At 54.5% G+C, this 22,476-nt stretch overlaps 1 protein-coding gene across 1 annotated transcript; it reads right to left on the bottom strand.

Annotated features, from left to right (window-relative positions):
- Positions 1–1,702: 1,702 nt before the first annotated feature.
- On the bottom strand, positions 1,703–22,201 carry RAB20 (RAB20, member RAS oncogene family). The gene is made up of 2 exons (XM_036893953.2): positions 21,750–22,201; positions 1,703–2,688 (listed from the first exon to the last, which is right to left on the bottom strand). Exons 1-2 carry the CDS (start codon positions 21,919–21,921, stop codon positions 2,186–2,188), a joined length of 675 nt encoding a protein of 224 aa, XP_036749848.1. The 5' UTR covers positions 21,922–22,201; the 3' UTR covers positions 1,703–2,185.
- Between the last annotated feature and the right edge of the window lie 275 nt (positions 22,202–22,476).

The following is a 22,476-nucleotide window of genomic DNA, read 5'->3' on the forward strand; positions in this document are numbered from 1 at the left end:
ACAGTCCAGCCACACTGTGGGCAAGGAACCACCCACCCTCAGCTCCCGGCTGCAGACCAGAACATGCTCCCTCCCGCCTCCAGGCTCCCGCAGCCCCCCAGGAGGACGCAGCAGGGAAGCAGAGCTGATCTCCACAGCAGCAGCTAAACACGGAGGGCTGAGGTGCCGGGAGGCTAGGGCTTGAGAGGTGCCCAGCCCAGCTCCTCCCCCCAAAGTCTGGAGGCCGCTGTTTATTCTGGACTCCAAGCCCCCCAAGCCAGGGACAGTCACCACGTTTGTCACAGCCCTGAAAACTCCTCCGCGACTTGGTTTGGCTTTGATGCCTCCATGTGGCTCAAACTTCAGTTAGGTGCCACCACAGAGGGCAGTACAGGGGACCACATCCTCCCTGTGGGACAAAACCCTGTCAGCCCCTGATGCCCACCGCCCCAAGGCTGACTTTGAGGGGTCTTGCAGAGGGCAGGCTGACTCACGGATGCCCTGCCTCCCTTCTGCAACCCAAGTTCAAGAGCGAAGGGGGGCAGTGGGGCAGGAGGCAGGCTCAGAAGGTGTGGTCACACGATGGCATAACGAACCATGAATGTGTCACATGGGGGCCAGGGCCCAGCTTCTCTGGGGGGACCCACACTCTTGCCTGGAGCCGACTTATCCCCAGTAATTTTACACTTAGAAAAAATTGGTTTTACCTGCAGAGTTTCTGGAAAAGGAGTTCTTGAATCTGGGTAGAATTGTCTGGGGGTCCCCCGCACCTCCCGCCCACCAGGGGGAGCACACCTGGGTTTGGGTCCGGTTCAGCCACTGACAGGCTCTGGCCTTAGAAGCCCCCTCATTGCCGTGGGCCTCGGTCCTCACGCCCCTGCCCAGGTGCGCTGCAGGCCCTTGTCCTGAGGGAGGGGTGCTGCATGTGGCTCACGCGGCGGGTGGTGCCAGCGCTTGGCCCTGTAGGTCAGGCTCATCCCGTACGTGCACAAGGGGTGGAGGAGGAGGCCTGCAGCGGCCCAGAAAAGGACCCTCCACACAACTGCCAGACACCCCAACACCACACGGGGCGTCGCTCCCTTGCCAGCCTTCTGCCTCACCTTGTTTTGTTACGGACTGAACTGCTGTGACCCCCAAAACCACACACTGAAGCCCGAACCCCCAGTGTGACAGGTCTTGGTGGTGAGCCTTGGGAGGTCGTGTGGGTGGGGCCGTGATGGGATTAGGCCCCTTTTAAGAAAAGAGAGGCCAGAGCTCTCTCCACGTGAGGGTGCAGTGAGAAGGCCTCACTGGACACATCCCAGCACCTCAGGCTGCGATTCCCAGCCCAGACCCGAGAGACACACACGTCTGTGTTCGAAGCCCCTAGCCCGGGATGCCGCTAGAGCCCCCAAGATGGCTGAGATACCCCTTCCCGACAAAGAGACCCAAGTCGGGCCTAGGCACCCTCAATTAAACCACAGCTGTTGTCTCACATGCTTCCCGTCTTAGCATCTTCCAGTAACAGAGCAGCCCCCCTCCAACCACCGGAAAGGGGGCTTCTGATTCAGTAACAGCCCGGCTGACCCCAGACCTCAACAGAGACAGAGCTTCAGTTTTGCTTCTATTATTGGAACTCATCTCATCAGGACAACGTAGGTTTTCGTTCAGCCAATGGCCCAAGGGCCCCCAGCAAGGAGTCCCCCAGGGGCACCAAGTCTAAACCAAGGCTCCACACCAAGGGTCTCCTCAAAATCCTTTTTAATAGTATGTGTAGCTCGCAATGCTGCAACAATATAAAAGCAGTGATTCCTGATTTTGTAGAAATTAACATGTCAAGGGACATTATGATGCATCGAGATACAAGTACCAAATGGTAGGACCAGAGAAATCACAGTGAAGACAGAGGTCTGAGGACAGCGCAACTGAGGGGGACACCTGCCCAGGCCGGGGCCCCAGCCCGAGCGAGGCTGTGGGAGGGAGCCACAGGGGACAGCAGCGCGGGGCCCTGGCTCAGCCTGGCAGCCTTTGCACGTGATCCCTTCGCTCGGGCCTCCCAGCACCGCAAGGTGGACAGAGGTGACTGCTTCCACTGCCCTCTCTTAATAACCGGCCAGCCTTCCCACGGAGATCTCTGCTCGCACACGTGCTGTGAAGTAGCTCTGTGACTGGCTCCTGGTGACCACCGCTCACTTGCACGCCCCTTGCAGGGCAGGGCCTCCACGACTCAGGCACAGCACCCAGCTTTGGTCCGTCTGGGCGGCTTATAACTGGCAATGTCCACAGTCTGCGGTGGCCCTTGGACCCTGTGCTGCAAGATCACAGGCACCACCATGTCGAACAAGGTCTCAAACAGCAGGTCCACATTGTGCCCGGTCTTGGCACTGGTCTCAAAGCACATCTGCTCAGCGGCCGGCACAGCCTTCTCGTCCAGCATCTTGTACTTGAGGATCTTTCTATAGAGCGCCGCCGCGTCCTCAGGCTGCACCTGCTTGGGCGCTCCGGCCGGCCCGGGCCTGTGCGCCCCCTTCTCTGCGGGGCCCCCCACGCTGAGGTCCACCTTGTTCCCCACGATGGCAAAGAGGCAGTCTGTGCTGGCCGTGTCTGTCAGGCCCAGGAACCTGTCCTCCAGCTCCAGCAGGCTCTGCGGGTGGTTCACGTCGTAGACGAGGATGACAGCGGCGGCCCCCCGGCAGTACATGGAGCCCAGGCCGTGGAACTGCTCCCGCCCTGGCAGGTAGAGGGAGAGAGAGGCGCCATTACTGCTCATCTCAGGACGCACCGCTGACCCCATGGATCCCTGCAGGCAGGTGCAGTGGGGCCGGGTCGGACTGGGCCCCGGTGTGCACGAGGAAGGGACCGTCTCGGGCGGTACCTCCTCCTCCGAAGGCCGCGGGACATCCCCACGGCAGGGGCCCCGCACAACCCCATCACGCACCTCGTTAGCCCCTGGCCAGTGGCACCCCGCCCTGCTCCCTTCATATAGAGGCTGCATGGCTTGCTCCTATTTCTGCATTTTAAAACATGTGCAAATAAAACGCTACCACCACCGTGGGCCTCGATTCTGGGTGACGGCCAGCACCACAGCTCAGCATTGCAGCGCCGAGCAGCCTCCCGCCACAGCCACGGTGCCGAGGTCCCACGCCGCCTCCGAGAGGGCCCTCGGCTGGTCCCGTCCAGCTGGTCAGTCCTCTGGACGCGGGACTCCTAGAGGCACCCAGGGCCGGGAGGCCCCAGCTGCTGGGAGGCGCTCAGAGTGAGAAAGGCCGCACGGGGACCACGCACGTGAGCACACCAGGAACCTCTCTCTAGAGCAAACCACGCGGGACGAGGCAGCTCCGCTTTCCAGCCAGGCCGGGAGCCGCTGCCCACACTACCGCGGGCAGGTCGGGAAAACCAAGAGGCTGCCTCCCTCCTGCTCCCTGCCTGTCACGGCTGGGCCCCCCGCCCCTGGCCAGCACAGGGCAGTGACAGCGGGTGAGAGGCCTTGAGCCTCTCAGACCGTCCTCTTCCCTCTGCTCCCCTTCCTCACCTGGCCGTGGGCACCACGTAGAGCTGTGAGGCCCCAGATGGCAGCCCCAAGCGTGGCGGGAGAACCGGCGCCCAGAATGAGCTTCCAAAAGGCCCCAGATGCCTGGACGCAGTCCCAGCCCCCAGCCTGGAGTTCCCGCTGTCCCTGGCCGGCCGGCAGGGTGGGTGCTCAGGCCGCAGAACGGGCACCTCCCAATGGGGAGCTGAGCCTTTCTTTTCTTTTCCATTTTAAGGGGAAATGGGGGTACACAGCGACGCTCTGCATAAACCTCGCTGGGCCTCTGGTGACGGGGGTCCCGGGCAGGGTGCCCCCTTCCTGCTACCTTCACGCCTCCACCCCTCCGGGCCCTCACGCCCCCTCTGCGCTCTGGTTCAAACACCAGCACAATTGCTGGTCCTCATCCCAAGTCTGTGGTTACCAGAGGGCTGGGCACATGGTGCCAATAATGTGTTGAGTAAGTGAGCCACAAATTATCCCATTTGCTTAAAAAAAAACACGTGGATTTCCTCTTCCAGAAGGTTTCCTGCTTTGCTCTTTAATGATTTGGTTGGATTTGCAAAGAGCCTCATTCACGCTAGAGGCTGAATCCCCACCTGCACCTGGCATCTGAGCCACAGGGGCAGAAGGGCAGAGGGACGGAGCAGACAGGACAGAGGGGAGCAAGGAAAGCCTTCATGAATTAAACCCCCAAGAACTGAAGGCTCATCACCTGTGAATTTTTATTCAACATTTAAATTTTAATTTAATAATTTTTTTTTCAGTATGCATCCCAATTACATGAGGAACATTATGTTTACTAGGCTCCCCCTTCACCAAGTCCCCCCCACATACCCCATTACAGTCACTGTCCATCAGCATAGTGAGATGTTGTAGAGTCCTGCTTGTCTTCTCTGTTGCATAATTTAATAATTTTTATTCTGCATGTTAGATCATTAGGAAACCCTTATCTAAGAGGCACAGATCACAGCCAAGTGCCCTGCCCTGGGGATCCATCTCCAGGGCTGAGTTTGACCCCAGTTGGTGTCCAGTTTCTTCACGTACAGCCCTCCCCAGCCCCACCCCAGCTTCCCTTCTGCTCGGTCCCTCTGTGGGGAAAAGGGCAACTCATAAATTCAGACTGAGCAGCGCCCTCAGCCTCCTGCCCGGCCGGTGGCACCCAGCTGCTGGATCCTGGCACAGCCTCGGTGGCTGGCTGCTGGGCACAGCGGCACCGGGCTTCTGGCTAACCGGTCCCCTGGCTAGCTGGCCGGTGCTCACAGGGCACCTGGCAGGCGGCTTCTCCCTCTCTGAATTCCTGAAGAACCAGGCCTGGATTCTGCGCTTCTCTGAAAGCTGGGATCCGACATCTCTGGTGGCATGGATACCCGCTCAGCGCCTGAGTCTCCACGTTCCATCCACCCCCGGCCCAGCACCCCAACCTCACAGCCCTGGGCCACAGTTCTCCCTGAGGGACCAGGCAGCCGAGGGAGGGCTGGAGCAGGGCCAGCCCCATCAGTCATCAGAAAGGAAATCACAAGTGCCTCTACCTGCACGCCTGCCCAGCACCGCGGCGGCTTTGCAGCATACTCCCCAGGTGGGGGGGGCTCCTCAGCCCCAGCCCCAGCACACCCAGCTCCCCGCTCAGCCCCACCAGCGGCTCCGGGACAGGCCGTCTCGGCTTCCACCCGAGCTGCTCCTGATGACACTCTGCGACTCTGCAATTTTTAGTCCAGGCCACAGTGTCCCGGAAGTTCACGACCTCGAACATGAGAAGAGTGTAATCTTTATTCTCATCATCCTCTAACTGAAATGCAGCATCTCCTTCGATTACACGTGCGTATGTGGTTTGGCAACAAAGCACAAAACTGCTCAGAGCAATGAGGGTGGTTTGTCACCAGCAGGCATGTGGTTCACACTGTAGCTGCCACGCCACCTCCAAGTGCTTACGCCCACCGCCACTTCAAAATCAAAATAGCTATTGGACCTGCCTCCAGAGAGGCAGCCTGCCTTCCTGGTAAACCTTTGTCTTTCATCGCACGCACCCAAGTACGGCATCCAGAGAAGGGTCAGGGGCGCATACCAGTCAGCTACAAAGGGACGCTGGGCACAGAAGAAATGAAGAGCCCTTGGTCTGTGGGTCCTTGGAGTATGGACTGAAGGCAGGATACTTATACATATGTATTTATATGAAGCATAGTGTCTTTTGCCAATCAGCCAGTTTTCAGCCAAATGACCAACAAACACAAATTCCATCCCAATGCCCAGTCATTCAGACACGGGCCGGTGGCACTGTCTCACCTGGGGGCAGGCTGGTCGCCCACATCCAGCCCTGGAGAGAAGGGCCTGCAGAGAAAGACGCCGGGGGAAGGGCCGGCATGGACGGACGGGACAGCTGACGCTCCCTCGCGTGGGGCAAGGCCCAAGGCCCGCCCCAAGTGTTTCTCCGAGTGATCTGACACCTGGGCGGGTTTGGCAGGAGCTGGAGGCGTGTGTCCTGCCCTGGAAAGACTCTGTAGGCCACAGCTATGCCCTGGAAGGCCACACACAGCACCCTCGGGCAACATTCCTCTCCTTCAGCACGGCACCCCTGGTGTGACTGTGCGTACACTATTCCTAATTACAACTTTCACGTCAAACTACCCTGTGAGCCAACAGGCAGAAACTAAACAGCATTCTCCGCTCTCCGTGAACGCCCTAGGGGAGACCATCAGGGAAGTCTTTAAGAACACTTTTAAAAACTGGCAATGGCCAGTGTTAAAGAGAAGAGGGGGGCGGGTGAGCGAGGAGAGGAAAAGCCCTCCTCTTCCTCACCGCTGGGCTAGGGCTTTACTGAAGAACCCTAGTCTCATATGCAGCGATCCGGGCTTTGCCGACATCCTGAGGTTTGCCAACAGCTAAGAATGCTATCGACAACCACCCACTAGATTTCCCAAAGGAGCAACAGCGGAAATAAAGAGGCACCCCCACTATCCCGGGAGAATGTTTTCCAAGTCAGTTACATGGTTCATGGAGGACAAAAAGGCGACTGTGTTAATGCCTGTGCCTAAAATAGCTTTCTTTTCCAGATAAAAATGCCTGGTTGGCTTTAGAAAACTGAAGAAGTAAATAATAATAATACGAAAAGAAAACATGAGAACCGAAGGCACTGGACTGAAGGACCCCGTTCAGGAGCGCCCGCCCGGCATGAAGTAAGAGGCGTTTCAGATTACCCGTCAACCCGGCAAACAGCCAGGGCAGGCAGTCCAGCTAGAGGACGTACAATTAAGCAGTTTCAGATCTGAAATTTTAAATACTGTTTTAGACATAATCTACAGCTTTTAGCCTGCTTTCAAACACGCACAGGGCTCATAACAACACCACCTAGTCTGACAGGGAAGAGATCCTAATTGAATTTAAATTCCCTTCCCTCGGTAAGGGGATCCTGTGTTTCTCTTTCTGTCTCTGTCTCCCGCCTTCTTTTCCAGACCTGGGTCCCTAAACACTAAGCCCAAAGCCGAAGCTCCGCTACTTCCTCTACTTGGTCCTCCCAGGGGACCAAACAGCAGTGTGGCCCGATTCTGGGGGTGCCAGGGTACCAGGCCGGTCCTGCAGCTGTCCTGTGTGGGCAGAGAACCCCCACGGGTTGAAGTGTAACCAGCACAGCTGTGGGTCAGCGAGTTGCTGAACTCTAGTCCAGCCAAGAACCCAGGCCGCCAGGCTTGGCATGGCCCCTGCCGTACAGCCTGCCGGCGATGTGGAGGAGGAGCTGGCCCGGGGGACTGGGGCCCAGCCTCCTTTAGCTATGGGGGCAGCTGGGGCTGGAGGGCAGTCGGCAGGGCCGCAGGGTGTGGGGTTTTCACGAGTCCTGGCTTGTCCAGGAAGCAGACCGAGAAGTGACTGAGGTTCATCCACATTGCTGCTGTAGTAGATGGAACCTTAGCCTTTTTTAAGGTTGAATAATATTTCATCATTTGCACAGACCACATTTTCCTTATCCAGTCATCTGTCAAAGGACAGTCAGGGCGTTTCTGTAGGCTCCTCTGACTATCGCTGCTGTGAAATGAAGTGCCAATCAGCCAGTCCTGGGACAAGCACCATATGGTTCCGCTTAGACGAGGGATCTAAAATTGCCAAATTCGCAAAATCAACGACTAGAGTGATGGCTGCCAGGGCGCGGGAGGAGGGAATGGGGAGGTGCTGTGGAGGAACACAAAGTTTCAGTGAAGCAAGATGAGTAAGTTCCGGAGACTTCTGCATAGCACCGACCCTGGAGTCAACAATAACGCATTTACACATTTATGCACTTAAAATTTTCAGAGGGTCCACCTCATGTTAAGGCTCTTCCCACAATAAAATATAAAATTAACAGACAAAAAAAAAAAAAAAGATCTGTTAAGCTTTGTTTCACCAACACAGTGCAGACGTGCGCATGGGTTACTGCCGGGGGTCAAGGGGAAGCCAAGTCCGACCTGCGCCACCCACACCTGAGCAGGCACATCTGGGGACACACCACTCGGACGCAGCAGAGCTGGCTGGACGCGGACGGAGGGTCGGGGGCAGCCACGGCAGAGGCCAGCCGGCCAGGTCAGGTTTCCAGAATCTCAGACCTGGAACAGATTCCTGGAACAGGAATACAGAATCTCAGTATCCACGTGTGGAATCTGAAACCGGAGTGCGAACTGGGTGATTTATGACAGGGAGGGAACAGCGTGCTAACAAGTCCCCCAGATTGGCTCAGCTCACACAGTCTCCCCCAAACCCCTGTAAGTGGGCCTCCCCAGCCCACATTTCAGAGGGAGGAACCCGGTGCAGAAAACACAGGAAGTGGCCTGTGGACGCAAGGGAACGGAGCCAGGGCCAGTGTCTGTGGTCCGACCACCCAGGAAGGACCCTAGAGATGGGCTATCTGCATTCAAGGCCCCACAGAGTGACCCTGACTTAACTCCGGGCCTCGGTTTCCACCGCGGAAATGTGTGCAGTGCCCACCCAAAGGGTGGTCGTGAAAACATAATTAACTAACCCAGGCAACTGGCCTAGGACTGTGCCTGGCACGTGCTCATCCTTAAAAGCATGTGTTAAATAAATCGTGACTCAATTCCTCCCAGACCCAAGGATCAACTCCGCCATCCCAGAACCACTGTGTCCAGGGGCTCTTTGCCAGCGGCCTCCCAGGGCCAGCCGGTCACTTGCAGTTCACCAAGCTCCTTCATTTCTCTTATTCACGAGGCTCACTCTCAGAGGACGATCGTCTCCCCAGTTCCAGGGATGCTGTGTCACGTTGCTGCTGCCCATGCTGCCCGCCCATAGAGCTGAAAATCAGCCCAGCAGCGGGCAAGGGAAAGCAGAAGTCAGCAGCCCACAGTGATCCAATCAGCGGCTGGACAACTGAGGGTGAACTGCCCGGCTGGCTTCTCTCTCTTATTCTTCAGCCATCCTCAACCCAAATGGCGACCAGCCTTTTGCTTAAATGGTCTAAAACAACGGAATAGTGGTACAGCCATCAGAAATCATGTTACATCGCTGGCTGCACATTTTAAACATGGGGGAAGACTTTTCAGAAATACTGATGCTCCAACCCCTTGACTGCGAGCACCTATGTCAGGACTGACGGGGGCACAGGTATGGGCACCATTTTAAACCTCCGCTGGTAAATGTAATGTGCAGCCAGAGGTGAAGATCACCACCTTGCCTGGTGTGGTGGGAGATAAAAAGGCAGTTATTAAAACGTGAGACTCAGAATGCTGCTTATTTTAAGTCAGTTGAAATGTAAGGTCAACCAAGAAATGTAAATGCAAACTCTAAAAAGAAAGAGGAACCTTTAAAACGCCTTGCATGATCTGGAATGCTCTCTGGATGGGAGCTCACAAAAATATCCATGTGACAACACGAAGAATGATTTTAAAAAGCTCAGACTCACAGAACCAGAGATGGGAACAAATCGAGACCCAGAGCGCCTGCAGAAACAGGACCCCGGCCCTCAGACCGGAGCAGTACAAGCTTCAGAAGGATTTTTTGAAATAAAATCCCTTCTCCATCTTTCAAGTTCCACCAAAGCATGACTATAGTTCTATGTTGTACAATTTGATGAGTTTCAACTAACATTTACAGTCACAGATAAGATCTAGAACTTTCCATCTGCATATATGTGCTTCCAAACCAATAGTCAAGCCGGTTAGAGAATGGCGTATGGAAACAACCAGCCCCGAGGAGTGTTTAAAGCTCTCAGTGCAGCCTGAAAAAGGGACCTGCATCTTCCCAGGGTGATACAAGCTACGGCTGTCTGGGGCGGAGCAGGGCACAGCTGTTCCCACGGGCACACCAGAGGTGCCAGGGCACCTCGCCCGGGACCAACCATTCCCCTGGAATCCCAGGGAGTGGGCAGCTGCATCCACCACCCTGTGGCACCTGTGTGTGATGGCTAATTTGTCACCTTGCCAGGCACGGTGCCCAGGTGTGCGGGCTGACGCCTGTCTAGGTGTTGCTATGAAGGTATTTGTGGATTGATTAACATTGCAATCAACTACTGAGCTCAGGCAAAGCAGATCACCCTCCACAAGGTGGGTGGGCATTCAGTCAGGGTGTTAAGAGCAAAGACTGCAAGACCCTGGAGGAAAAGAAATTCTGCCCCCAGCCCCCAGCCAGAAATATAAAAAATCCTGCCTGGGTGGCCAGCCTGCTGCCTACAGATCTGGGACTTAGGACTGCAAGCCCTTAATGGCTCTCCCTCTCCCGTTCTCCCCTCCGTGCTTATATATCTGCATCCGACTCGGTCTGTGCCTCTGCAGAAGCCTAACACACTTGGAGGTACTTGTTTCCCAGGGAAGTGTCCCCTCGAGAACATGGCTGTTAAAAGCCACACTCCCCAAGCGACACTGTCTCAACGACCCATCTCCCTCCTGCCCCCCATCTCAGCCTGTCTCTGGGGAGGCCGGGGAGGCCGGTTCCCTCAGGAAGCAGAGTGGCCCGGGGCACCCTGGGACACAGGGGCCCTGTGCTGCAGGCATTCCTCTGCACCCCAGTGGGGTCATGCTCCTGGACCCCACCGTCAGCGGGAGGCCATGCCTCTCAGCCAGATGGGCAGCTCTGTCCTTGGAGAAAGGGGGCAGTGGCCTGAAAGGGGCTTTCCAGCACCTGCAAGAATCACTTGGACCCAAACTGGTCACTCCCTCATGCAGGCTCCTGGTCTACCTCCTCTCTAGCCAGACCCACTCTCTTCCCACACGCCCAGACCCCCCAGGACCTCCCACAGGGCTGCAAATAAAGCTTGGACTCCAGAAGGCCACACACGTAGGTCCTCTCCCACTGGGATCTCAACAACTCAACAATAAACACAGGCCTCTGGGAACATCCCTTCTTGGGAGACCTGGGGAGGAACGAGGTGTTTCCCATAGAAGTTTTCTTGGCTTGCAAGTTCTTTTCTCCTCCTTTCTCTTTATTCTTGTTTTTGCCCCTAAAAGTGGGGTTTCTAGAGTCTCCTACCATCAGTAGTGGGCTGAGTGGTGGCCCCTAAAACACCTCCAGGCCCTCATCCCTGCCACCTGTGAACGGGACCGTATCTGAACAAGGCTGCTGAGGTGCCACCAAGTGAAGATGCCACCACCCAAGGCCAAGAGAGGGCCAGGCGGCGGGTCCCCCACAGCCTTCAGAGAGAGCAGAGTCCTCTGGGCGCCCTGACACCAGACTCCTGCCCCGGAGCTGACGCTGTGTCCATGGGCGCTGCCGCCCAGCGTGTGGCACTTCATTCCGGCAGCCCTGGACACACTGGCATGCAGGCCTGGGCTACGGCGAGCCCTCCGCATTCAGACACCAGATGTCTCGGACCTGCAAGCGTGTGTCCACGGGAAGGGGTCAGACTGCGAGGGAAGCTCCCGCTTCCGCCCCCACTTCCCTCCACGCAGGAAAACGGGGTGCCTGCGGGCCCAAGGGAGCCACGCTGAGGTAGGAAGAGAAGCTGGTGGGGTGGCTCACATAGCGGTGACCTCAGACACCCAGGGTCTGAAAGACGCGGGGTCATGTGTCATCACCCCCTGAGCCCAGTCAGCAGGTCTGCTTCCTTCCTAAAAACAAGTCAAACCACAAAGCCACGTTCCCGTTCCCGGGGGCAGAAAGTTGCTTCACTGCTTCTAGCTCGGCCTGGTGCTGCTAATGACCTTTTCCCTGTAAACTGATTTACTCAAGGAGAAAGGACTCGTCCTGTTCATTGTCTTTCTTGAGAAATGCAGGCAGACAAGCAGGAACCACGGGAAGGATATCAAAGAAAAATCAGCGCACTCTCCGGTCAGAGCAACAGATGGGCTGCGTGTTGGTTGGGGAGCAAGCACCTGTGACCTGCACAGGGGTCCTTGCTTTTCAGGCAGGTACCTTTCACGGTGACTGACCGAGTCCCCTTGATGGAAGGAGCCCCTTCACTGGACACAAAGAGCAGTGCCAGGTGCTTGCTACTCAGCTCCGGAGGGGGCACGCTCAGGACTCACGCCGTTCCCATCAGCACCAGCTCCTCCGGGGCCCTGCAGTAGCCCCACCGCCTGGGCCGGGAGACGTGAAGCAGCCAGAGGCAGGGGCGGGACTGGACCCCGCCGAGCAGGTGCCGAGAGCAACCCCCGTTGGGGGAAAACTGGGTTCAGAGAAAGAGTGCCGTGTTTCACAGTCCAGGAGAAACGCAATGGGATGGCTTCCGTCACACCTGTTATCAGAGCTGCACACCCCCACAAAGGCCAGATAAGCACAAGATGCGAAAAGCAAGAGTCCCGCGTGGAGCCGCTCCCCCAGGGCGGCCGTTTCCTCCCAGAGAGGCAGAATGAAGTGGCCGTTGTCCCCCGCTGGAGTCTGCCAGGCCTCACCAACCCCCGGCAGGAATTCCCACCTCCAGGGGGGCCCTGGCAGGTGACAGCCGGTGCTGGCTACACGTCACTGTCACTGTCGGGAAAAGGCCCCCGCCAGCTCTGTGGGGCCGGACTCGGAGTTGGGGAGTGAATAGTGGGAGTTTACACCAAAACAAATCCACCCCACAACACTAATGGGGTTTTTCAGCTGGACAGACAACCAAACCTCAACACCAATTGCTGTGTTACACCGAGGTTACACCAGCAGAGCTTTAACAGTTTAAAGATAAGCAATGATAAGATAACCCAATAGTCCAACCTGGTCACTTGCATTTGAAGTTCCTCTGATTTTGTTCTTCACAGTCTGTGACCCTGACCAGATATTCAGCCCCCACGTGTTTCATGACATCAAAGAGGATATAATCCTTCTAGTCTAGAAAGCCCATGGGCACTGGCAATAAAATGAAATGCAGCAGTGATGAGACTTACCCTACCCGAACCCAAGATGATTTCCTGCCGACAGAATGCCAGCACACACGGGGCAGAGGAAGAGTGCGTCACAAACAGCGGTTCATTTCCACATTTAAATAGACACACAGTGTATTTTTACCCAAATCAACATGTGTCATTTCTGTTTGATCATTTGAAGACTAAACCAAAAATAAAGAACACGTCATGTGCCAAATGAACCACTCAAATCATCAGCTGCACGAGTTAACTGCTTGCCTGTTTGACCCCCTGACTGGGCTTTCTGAAATGACCGCAGGTTACGTGGCAATACCTAGAACTTAATTCTCAAATTATTTCTCTCTCTTCAGACCTGAGTTCACTAACGATAATCTCGTACCAGGCCCCAATAACCCAAACGAAGAGATATCTTTTAACAGTCTAATATTAAAAAGGCAAATCCAAAGAAAATACACTTATGTAACAGGTTTTGCTTTAAAAAACAAAAACTCTCACATACCAGCATACTTACTCCAATCTCCTTTACTTTACACAGATACTCTGTTGTCCTGTGCTAATTAATTTTTAGAATGAGATTATCAGAGAAAAATTCAATTACTTGCTAAATTCTTTACTTATTAAAGCAGGAAACAATTCATTTAAGACTTTTTAAAGCAAGTTTTAACTTGTTTCAAAGTCAAATACCATATTAAGAAAACTCTTTAACTCAGTAAAGGGTTTTCTCAAAATATTAAGTTATCTGGAAAAGCCTCTTATCTGGAGCACCCCATTCAGTAAACACCCCAGTTATTTCTAACAGCTTTGCTATATAGAATAGTTGTTTCTTCTCATAACATAAAGTCTTCTGAGAAATAATGCAGCAGAGAACAAATGTCTTCCTGTTAATTCCATCCCAAGGGAAGTATATTAAACCCTTTCCAAATAATCTTAAGGAACCAAAGGATTTTACAGATGTTTACAATGCCTTGTTATCTCTTGCTTAACAGATCAGGTGTGTGCTAATAAAATTCCCTGGAAATTACATTATCCACTGACAGACACTGTAAAAGCAGGAATGCTGTCTGGGGATGATGGAGCAATCCGGGAGTCCTGAGATACAATTTTATCAACCTAACAAGGCAAAAACCCTCTAAAATTACTCATATTGAAGTTACTTTGTTAGAATTTTATCATATATAACAATACGGTGCTGTACATAAAAGTGAGAATGTTAAATAATTATTTAGAACAGTTGAATCCATAGAGACAGGAAGCAGAGTGGAGAGTGCAGGGCAGGAGGGTGGTTAGTGGTGGATGGGAACTGAGTTCTGCTGGGAAGATGGAATGTTCTGGAGATGATGGTGGTGAGGGCTGCCCAGTGATCTGCCTAATGACCCTGGGCTGCACTCTTAACATGACCGAAATGGTAAATTTTATGTAGTGTGTATTTTACCACAATATAGCTAAAGATGATAGAAGACAGATAGATAGATAGATAGACAGATAGATGATGGATGGACTTGCATGTGAACATCGCATCCACTAAGAATGCCAAAAATTCAAATAGCCTGCCCTGCCTTCTCCGCCCTCCAGCCCATTCCCATGGCCGCAGCAGGCCCGCGGCGGCCCCTGCCCCCCTGGAACTCAATCCCCTGGCGATCAGGCTGACCTGTGCTTCTGACTGAGAAGGTCCGGGTTGGCCTGGATCCAGCCGCTGCCACCCGCCCACCTCACTCCTCTGAGCAAGGCTGTGAAGCCTCCAGCCCCTGGAGCAGCCTTACCAACCCAAGGAGATGCAGCACAAACACAGCTCTGCGCCTCGGACCTGCATCTGCCTTTGCACGGTGGCCCTTCAGCCCTCTCTGCCCTCCTCCTGACACCCAGCGCCTGGTCACCGTTACTGAATAGCTAGGGTTGCTCAACCAGGGACAGCTCTCTTGACCTCACAGACACTAGCAGAAGGTACTGTGACATGTGTTTATCACACTATGTACATGCACACGTGGCCTGTGTCTCGCACACACGGCACTCTTTCCCATACAGATGAGCCTTTCAGGTGTGACCTGGAACAGAAGGCTCCCGAGGAGCCACACGCTCCTCCCTGCGGCCCTGAGCACAGCGCGGGCGGAGGCTCCCGGCTCCTGTTTTGCACCCGGCAGCACGGGTGAATAACAGCTCCTGGGCTACATCCGGAAGCGAGGAGATGGCATCGCCTGGGAAGAGCAGGCCATCACAGCACAGGCCGACACACCTGCCTGCCGCGTGGGGCGGAACCAGGCCTGAGCACGCCGGCTGCCCACTCCCTCCCTGCCCAGGGCCCTCCACAGTCCTGAGGGGCACCCCGACCTGAAACTAAGCCTTACAAATCAGCAGAGAAGCAGTTAAGAAAGAAAACAGTCTTTTGTGACTCTTCCAAAAAAAAGGACAGGCTGTAGTAGGGGGATTTCAGAGCACAGATGTCCCTGGAATTGAAGAGGGTGTACCCGAGACAGGGCACCCTGGGTCCCACCCGTTCTGCCACCAAATGGCCATCGGACATGGGACAAATAGCTTCTGGAGTCTGTCTCTTCATCTGGAAGAGGAGGAGGCTGGGAAAATTGACCTTTAAGCCCTGTTCTAGTTTTACAGGATCACACCAGCATCTGCGATTTCAGTTTCTGCCCGTTATGTGAATACCTGCAATGGAATGCCAAGTCTAACGACATCCACTGTGTTAGGAAATTAAGACTCTTCAACCCTCCAAAGCTGAATAACGGTTTCCGTGGCGGTCAGACTGGTCTCATCTCTGCTGCAAGCAAACCCAGAGGTCAAAGCTGAGCTCCACCTCGCCCACGGGTCCGACACCATTTGACCCACATCCATGAAAATGGGAACCTGAGCAGTGAGTAGCTGGGCTTTTTCAGAGGCCCGAGACCAGCACACACAGAGAGGCCAGGCCAGAGGGAGGGAAGTGACCAGCGCACATCACATCCTCTAGGCCCACAGCACAAATCACCCAGTGTTTACAAATGCTCTGTAGGAGACGGGAGCCCGGCTTGGCTACGCTGGAGTATAAATACTTCATAGAGTGTGGACTGTGGTTGGCTCGGGCTGAGCAGGAAGGCAGATCTCAGGGAAGAGCGGGACCGTGGATGCTGGTTGGAAATGATATACCAGTGGAGACGAGGGGATAAGTGACCGATGCAGCTGTCACATGCTTCACGAGGGAACCTGCCCCTGGAGAACTCTGCTGAGACAGCATGGACCATTAAATGGGTCTGTTTTATGGTCAAGAAAACAATCAAGACTAAAACTTCATGGTTCTTAGGTCTCTGACTTCCAGTGCCGCCCTCCAAGCTCCCTGACTATCCGGCTGCACCACTATCACTGACAGAGAAATAAACCAAAGGCCCACTGCACAACGAGCCCCGGAGAAAGAGACGCTGTGAGTGAGGCGAGCGCAGGCAAGGCGGGGCGTGTGTCACGAATCACAGACGGCGCGGCTGGCTGAGCGCTGAGGCAGGCTGGGGGCGGCCTTGAGTGGGGACAATGACGGAACTGGGAGCCCCAACAGAACAGCCCCTGGTAGTGCTCAGACGGGAGTCAGGGTCCCAGCCAGTGAAACGTACAGCGGAACCTTCCTAGGCCAGCTGGCACAGGTCACATGGTCCTGTAGCCCATGAAAATGTGTCATTACAGTGATGAAGCCGTCTTTCTAAGAGTGACCAGTTGTTGAAACTTGTAAGTATGTGCGTGTGTGACAGTTGTTTTTACAGAGGGAAGTAATGCAGTCTCAACAAAGTGAGAGGGGCAAGTTCAATTTGGAATCATAAAGTTTCTCTTTCTCCTGTGAACTTCAAGCTATCAAAGCCTGGAATTATCTTCTAACACATTAAATGCGATTCAGGTATTCGTTGACAAATGTGGTTGTCCTTAATTAGTTAAATTTTCCTGGATCAACACCATACCAATGAGCCTTAAGTACCTCTTCCCACCCGCAGCCTTCTTGGCGCTGCCTCCAGGAGGACCTCCCAGCACGGCAGCCGCTCACAGGAATCCTTTATGCTCTGAAGCGCGCAGTATAACGGCACGTTGTCTGCTCTGCCGAACCCAGAACAGTCCATTTCCTTCCACCTATCTTCATACCCATATTCATATTCAGGCCACCGTTTCTGATTGAGAAAGCAGAGGAATTCTGCAAATGGGGCCTTGCGCTTAGAGAGAACCCATGCGAAGTCTTCACCGGCAATAAAGACCTCCCAAGATGTGAACCCATTTCCCAAGATATGAACCCACCTGGAACCCAACTTTTAAGAGGACCTACAACACAGGCTTTGCAGGTTTGGCTTCCAGATCCCAAGCTTAAACTAAGATTTTTTCCCAAGAAGTTTTTTTAGTTGGCACTCGTGTTAATCTTAAGTCCAGAGCCCACCCTCACCACAGTCTAACTCAGAAAGGACACACACAGTAGAAACCTGAGACCTTCTTGAGGCAGCCAAGACCTCAGCTAACTTCATGGGCATGAACAAATACATTCTCCCTCCTCTGGGCACCATGATTTCATGACCCAGAACTCCAGCATCCTCTCCTGGGTTGCACTGAAGTTGTTCAAAAGAAAGATCTTAAACCAACTGCTATTCCTGGGAGACAAGGATGGTTCAACCTCCCTTACATCAGTCAATGTGATACATCCCATACATGGAATGAAAGAATAGAAATCATATGACCGTTTCAACCGGTTCATAAAGGAACTTAAATTCAATATCCATTTGTGATAAAAACTCTTAACAAATTGGGCACAGAAGGGCCATATCTAACATAAGAAAGGCCATGTATGACAGGCCCATAGCTAACATCATACTCAACGATGAAAGCTTTTCCTCTAAGATCAGGAACAGGACACACCACCCCCTAATGGACATAGTACTGGAAGTCCTAGCTGGAGCACCACAATGAGTAAGAGAAGAAAAATAAATAAAAGGTATCAGAATTGGAAAGGAAGATGTAACATTGTCCCTTATTTGCAGACATTATTTTTTATGTACTGAAAATCATAAAGATTCAATCAAAAACTGTTAGATCTAATCAGGGAATTAAGTAAAGTTGGAAGATACAAAATTATCACGCAAAAATCAGTAGCATTTCTATACACTAATAATGATATTTCTGAAAAAGAACCAATCCCATTTTACAACAGCATCAAAAACAATAAAACATAAGGAATAAATTTAACTACAGAAGCGAAAGATCTCTATATCAAAAACTTACAAGACGCTGATGCAAGAAATCAGAGATGACAGAAATAAATGGAAAGATACCCCGTGTTTATGGACTGGAAAATACTGTTAAAATACTGATACACCAAAAGTCATCCATAGAGTCAATGCAATCCCTATCAATATTCCAATGCATTTTTTTTTTACACAAGTAGGAAAAACATTCGTAAAGTTTATATGGACTCACAAGAGACCCCAAAGAGCCAAAGAAATCCTGAGACAAAAGAACAAAGTTGAAGGAACCACACTTCGTGATTTCAAGCTATCCTATAAATCGATAGTCATGAAGCACTGCCCCGGGCTTCCCTTCTCTCTGATCTCTCCCTTACTGCAGATTGTTCACTGGGGGCCCGCCCATGCCTCTTGCCCCTCTGCGGCATGCTAACTGGGGGCAAGCACAGCCATAAGCTCCTTGGGCGAGGAGATGACTTTATTTAGCAAACGCTAACACGGTGCTTCCTCATTCCAGGTACTGTGCAGGGCACTTTGCCAATATTAACTTACTGATTCCCCCACAACAATGCTTTAGGTGGGTGGTTCAATTGTCCCCCCATTTTATAGATGAGGACTATGAGGTGGGCAGAGTGACAGCCACAGAGTCACACATGGGGTCAAGCAGAAGTCCTAATGCCTGCAGCCTGTGAATGGGTGAAGTCATGTGGCAAGGGGAATTGAAATTGCGGGCAAATTAAGATGGCTAACCAGCTGACCTTAAAATGTTATTAACCTGCAGAAACACATTAGCTGAGCCCAGAGTAGTCACAGGAAAATGTGGGAGAGGGCATGAAAGGCAGGTGTCAGAGAAAAAGACTCAGCCAGTCTGGCTGGTTTAGAAGAGGGAGATGAAGAGGTCACGGCTGAGGGCGTCCCCGAAGCCAGAGAGGGAGAGGGTCACTTCTCCCTGGAGCCTCCGGAAAGGAATGCAATCCTGCTGACCCCTGAGCTTCATGCCCTGAGACCTACTTAGGACTTCTGACCTGCAGTTTTTAAGCGACTGAGTTAGCGGTAATTTCTCACAGCAGCAAGAAACTGGAACAGCTTTGGGTCTGGGAAGGTGGTGCTGCCCTAAGGTGGGCTGAGCCCCAGAGGCTGTGAGAACGTGGGACTCACACGGAAAGCGCCTGATGGCCTTGAGCAGACTGCCAGCAGAAATCCGGGGTCATCCCCTCGGCTGGAGAGGGCTCCAAAGAAGCCAGGACCCAGGAAGGGACGTGGGTGCCTTACGGAGTTCCTAATGTGGCAGGAGGACTACGTAGCCTGGAGCGGGAGGGGTACGGGTTACCAGGAGCTGACGCAAGGGGAGGTACGGTCAGAAAACGGGCTTCATGTCACAGGCACTGGGATGCAAACATGCATTCCATGGCCACCCCCGTCAAGTGGCCACAGCCTTGAGGGATAAGGAGTAAAGTAGGGGTGCCCAGCCTCCCAGTGCCCTGGTGGTGGGGTTTACTGGGCATACCAGTCACTTTCTCATCGCCTAGTGGTATTTTCTTCTACACAATGGTCACATGTAAAGAGCGCCCACTTCCTGCCCCGTCTGCCTTTCCCACCCACGGGGCTGAGACACCAATCTGGTGGCAGGCGAGGCCTGTCTCACATGTGCTGGCGCAGTTCAGACCCACCAAAGCAGGGCAGAGGGGGGCGGTGGGCAGCCAGGCCTTCCGGGGCTCTGCCTCATGTCTGGGCGACCTTCTGCTTCCGGGCCTCACTGAACGATGAATGGTGACTGCCCCCATCCATCTGCCTCACTGGGCAGAGGTCGGAGCAAGAGGGCACCCAGGAGGAGACGCACTGCCCCTGGGCAGACCCAGGTTGAGCCGCCACCCCACCCCTAATAGGCAGTCATCCCTCCCCTGGAGGAATCTGTGTCGCCTGAGTAACAACCTACTTAACCAGCCTAGCAATTCCCCCTCCAGCTTCCAGCCACTGGCCCAGCCGCTTTCCAGGAGCTGAATTGTGGTTGGAAAGAACATGTAAAACGGGAACAGACCGTTCCTCCCATGGTAAGTGCTAAAAGCCCTGACGCCGCGTCGCCCACTCTCTGACCAGGAACAGCATTAAAAGCAACCATCCTGTAGCTGGTCCCCATCCTTCTGCCTCGGTTATGGAAACTAAAATGAACACAACTTAAAACATAATGGGGAGGGGCAAGAAATTTTAAGAGCATGACAAAGGAGGGAAAAACTGGTGTCACCTAAGTCAAGCTTCTCAATTTCCAACAAAGATTACAAAAAATTCATACCTGTCTTTTCCCTCCAAATCACCCACAACCCCAGGTCCCTGGGGAGCCAGGCACAGAGGAGGCCCGTGTCACTGCTGACTCCTGGCCTCAGTCACCTGTGTATGTGTGTACAGGAGGTCAGCAAGGTGGACGTGGGGCCCGGCCTCCCCCTGAGCTCACACCAGGGGCTCCATGAGCAGGAAGGTGGCAGCCAGGACAGGAGCTGCTGCCCCCAGGAGGCTGACGAGGCACCTAGGACATCCTGGCAGCCACACTACAGAACCCTCTGGGGATGGCGATTCCGGCAGCACTGTGTGTCCTTGTCACGGCAGAGGAAAGTGGCCAGTCAACACTACAATGCCGCTTCATACCCTCAGTGCCAGACACCTCCTCTTCCAGAAACGCCACACCACATGGTGAAGGTCAGCTCCTAACGGCGGCCAATACAGGGCTCTCAGTTTGGGCCCCCCAAAGCCAATCCTGCATTATCTTCCTGTAAATGAAGGGGAGCAGTGAAGTCCAGCAAGTCAATCAAAGAAGCAAGAGGGCCAGCCTTGGACAAATCAGGCAGACGTGTGCCGACATAAAGAAAGTCAGACCTCATGTGCCGTCATGCTATACGTGCCCCACTACTTATAGTTTCTTAGGATACTTAAGGTATCATTCCTTTCCATGAAGAAGAAAATGTATTCTACGGGATCACTATCACCTCCAATGTAATTTTACAGAGTTAACAAAAGAAAAGTTTGAATCAAGATCCTCTTGTAAGTTGTACTTTTGAAAAATCACAAATATTACACACACTAAAAATAATTCATTACCTACCTTTAAATGCTTCTATAGAAAATCACTTCAAACCCTCATAACATAGGAGCTGAGACCAAGCAGATGACAAATGACAGGCCCAGAGCTGAAAGGAGAGACATGAGCGCTGCTTCCTGGTCTCCTGACTGAACCTGCAGGGAAGGCTCTGGGCCTCGGCTCCCCCTCAGAAGGAAGGGCGACTACCCGGGTTCTGCTCACACCCGAAGGGTGCTGTCGGCGTCAGAAGAGCTCATGCTGGCGAGTACTTCCGTGTGCACGGTCCCTGTTAGCAGAGTCAGCGCCGGCCGCGGGGCTCCGGGGCCGGACGCTGCCATGGGGCTCTCAAGTCCCCAGCGGAATCTCTCTGAGGAGCCGGGAGTGCTTTTCAAACATCACCTGCACTGTTGCCAAGACCCATGGAGTGGCAGAACGCTCTCCCAGCCAGGAAAGAACAGGGGGACAGAGAGGGACCGAGGATGGCAGCACACTGTGACCCGAGGGCTGATCCGACAGTTGGGGTCCCTGCCGAACAAGGGTGGTGGCTGGGCAGGATGCCCGCCCTGGTGGAACCAAGCCCCAGGGGACCGCTGCACTGGGGGCCCTCCTCCGGCGGCACCGTGCGCTGGAGTACACGGCCCCGGAGGACCCTGGAAGACCCCTGCCCCGGGAGAACTGGCCCCGAGGGGCGCCCGCCCACCCCCGCCCCCGCGGAGCCCCGGGACGGTGCGGGCCAGGGCGGCGCCTGCCCTCACCTGCGGTGTCCCAGATGGAGATGTTGAAGGAGCGCCACTGCTTCAGATAGAAGGCGCCGCCCACCGTGCTGACCGTGTCCGGGAAGCGCCGCTCCATGTACCTCTGCAGCAGCGACGTCTTGCCCACGTTCATGTCCCCTAAAACCACGATCTTCCCGTCGGGCTTCTTCATCTTCCCACTGGAGGTCCCGCTGCCGCTCCGCGCGCGAGTCCGACCTGCACGCCCTGGGCGCAGCTGGGGCTGACGGCCGCCGCCGCCAGGGCCCACTCGGTCCCGGGACTCGCGGGGAGCCGCGGAGACCTTCCCGTCCCGACGCCCCGGAGCGCGGAAGAGGAAGCGCGTGTCGGGCCCGGGACGGGAGCCAGGAGCCCAGAGAGGAGCCCCCCCTCCAGCGTCCGGACCGAAGCGGTCTGTGCCCGTCAGGGGCGCCCGGGCGCCCCGGCCCCGCCCCGGCCCGGCCCAACCCCCTGACCCCGCCCCGCCCCGCCCCCCGGGACCTGGCCCTTCCGCCGGGCCGGGCGCCCTCTCCACGGAGCCGCGGGTCTCCGCGGAGAAGCTGACAAGGTGCCCGGCCGCTCGGCGCCTGCGTCCCGCAGCTGCAGGACGGGGACTGAAAGCCCGAAGAGCTGGCCCCCCGCCCGCGCCCGTGGTCCCCTGCCCCCACCTGGACCGCGCCCCGGCCCCCGGCCCCAGCACGAGGTCGCGGGCGCCGAGAAACTCCGGAGG

Source organism: Manis pentadactyla, chromosome 17, assembly GCF_030020395.1.
Source record: "Manis pentadactyla isolate mManPen7 chromosome 17, mManPen7.hap1, whole genome shotgun sequence".
In the NCBI taxonomy this organism is placed as follows: domain Eukaryota; kingdom Metazoa; phylum Chordata; class Mammalia; order Pholidota; family Manidae; genus Manis; species Manis pentadactyla.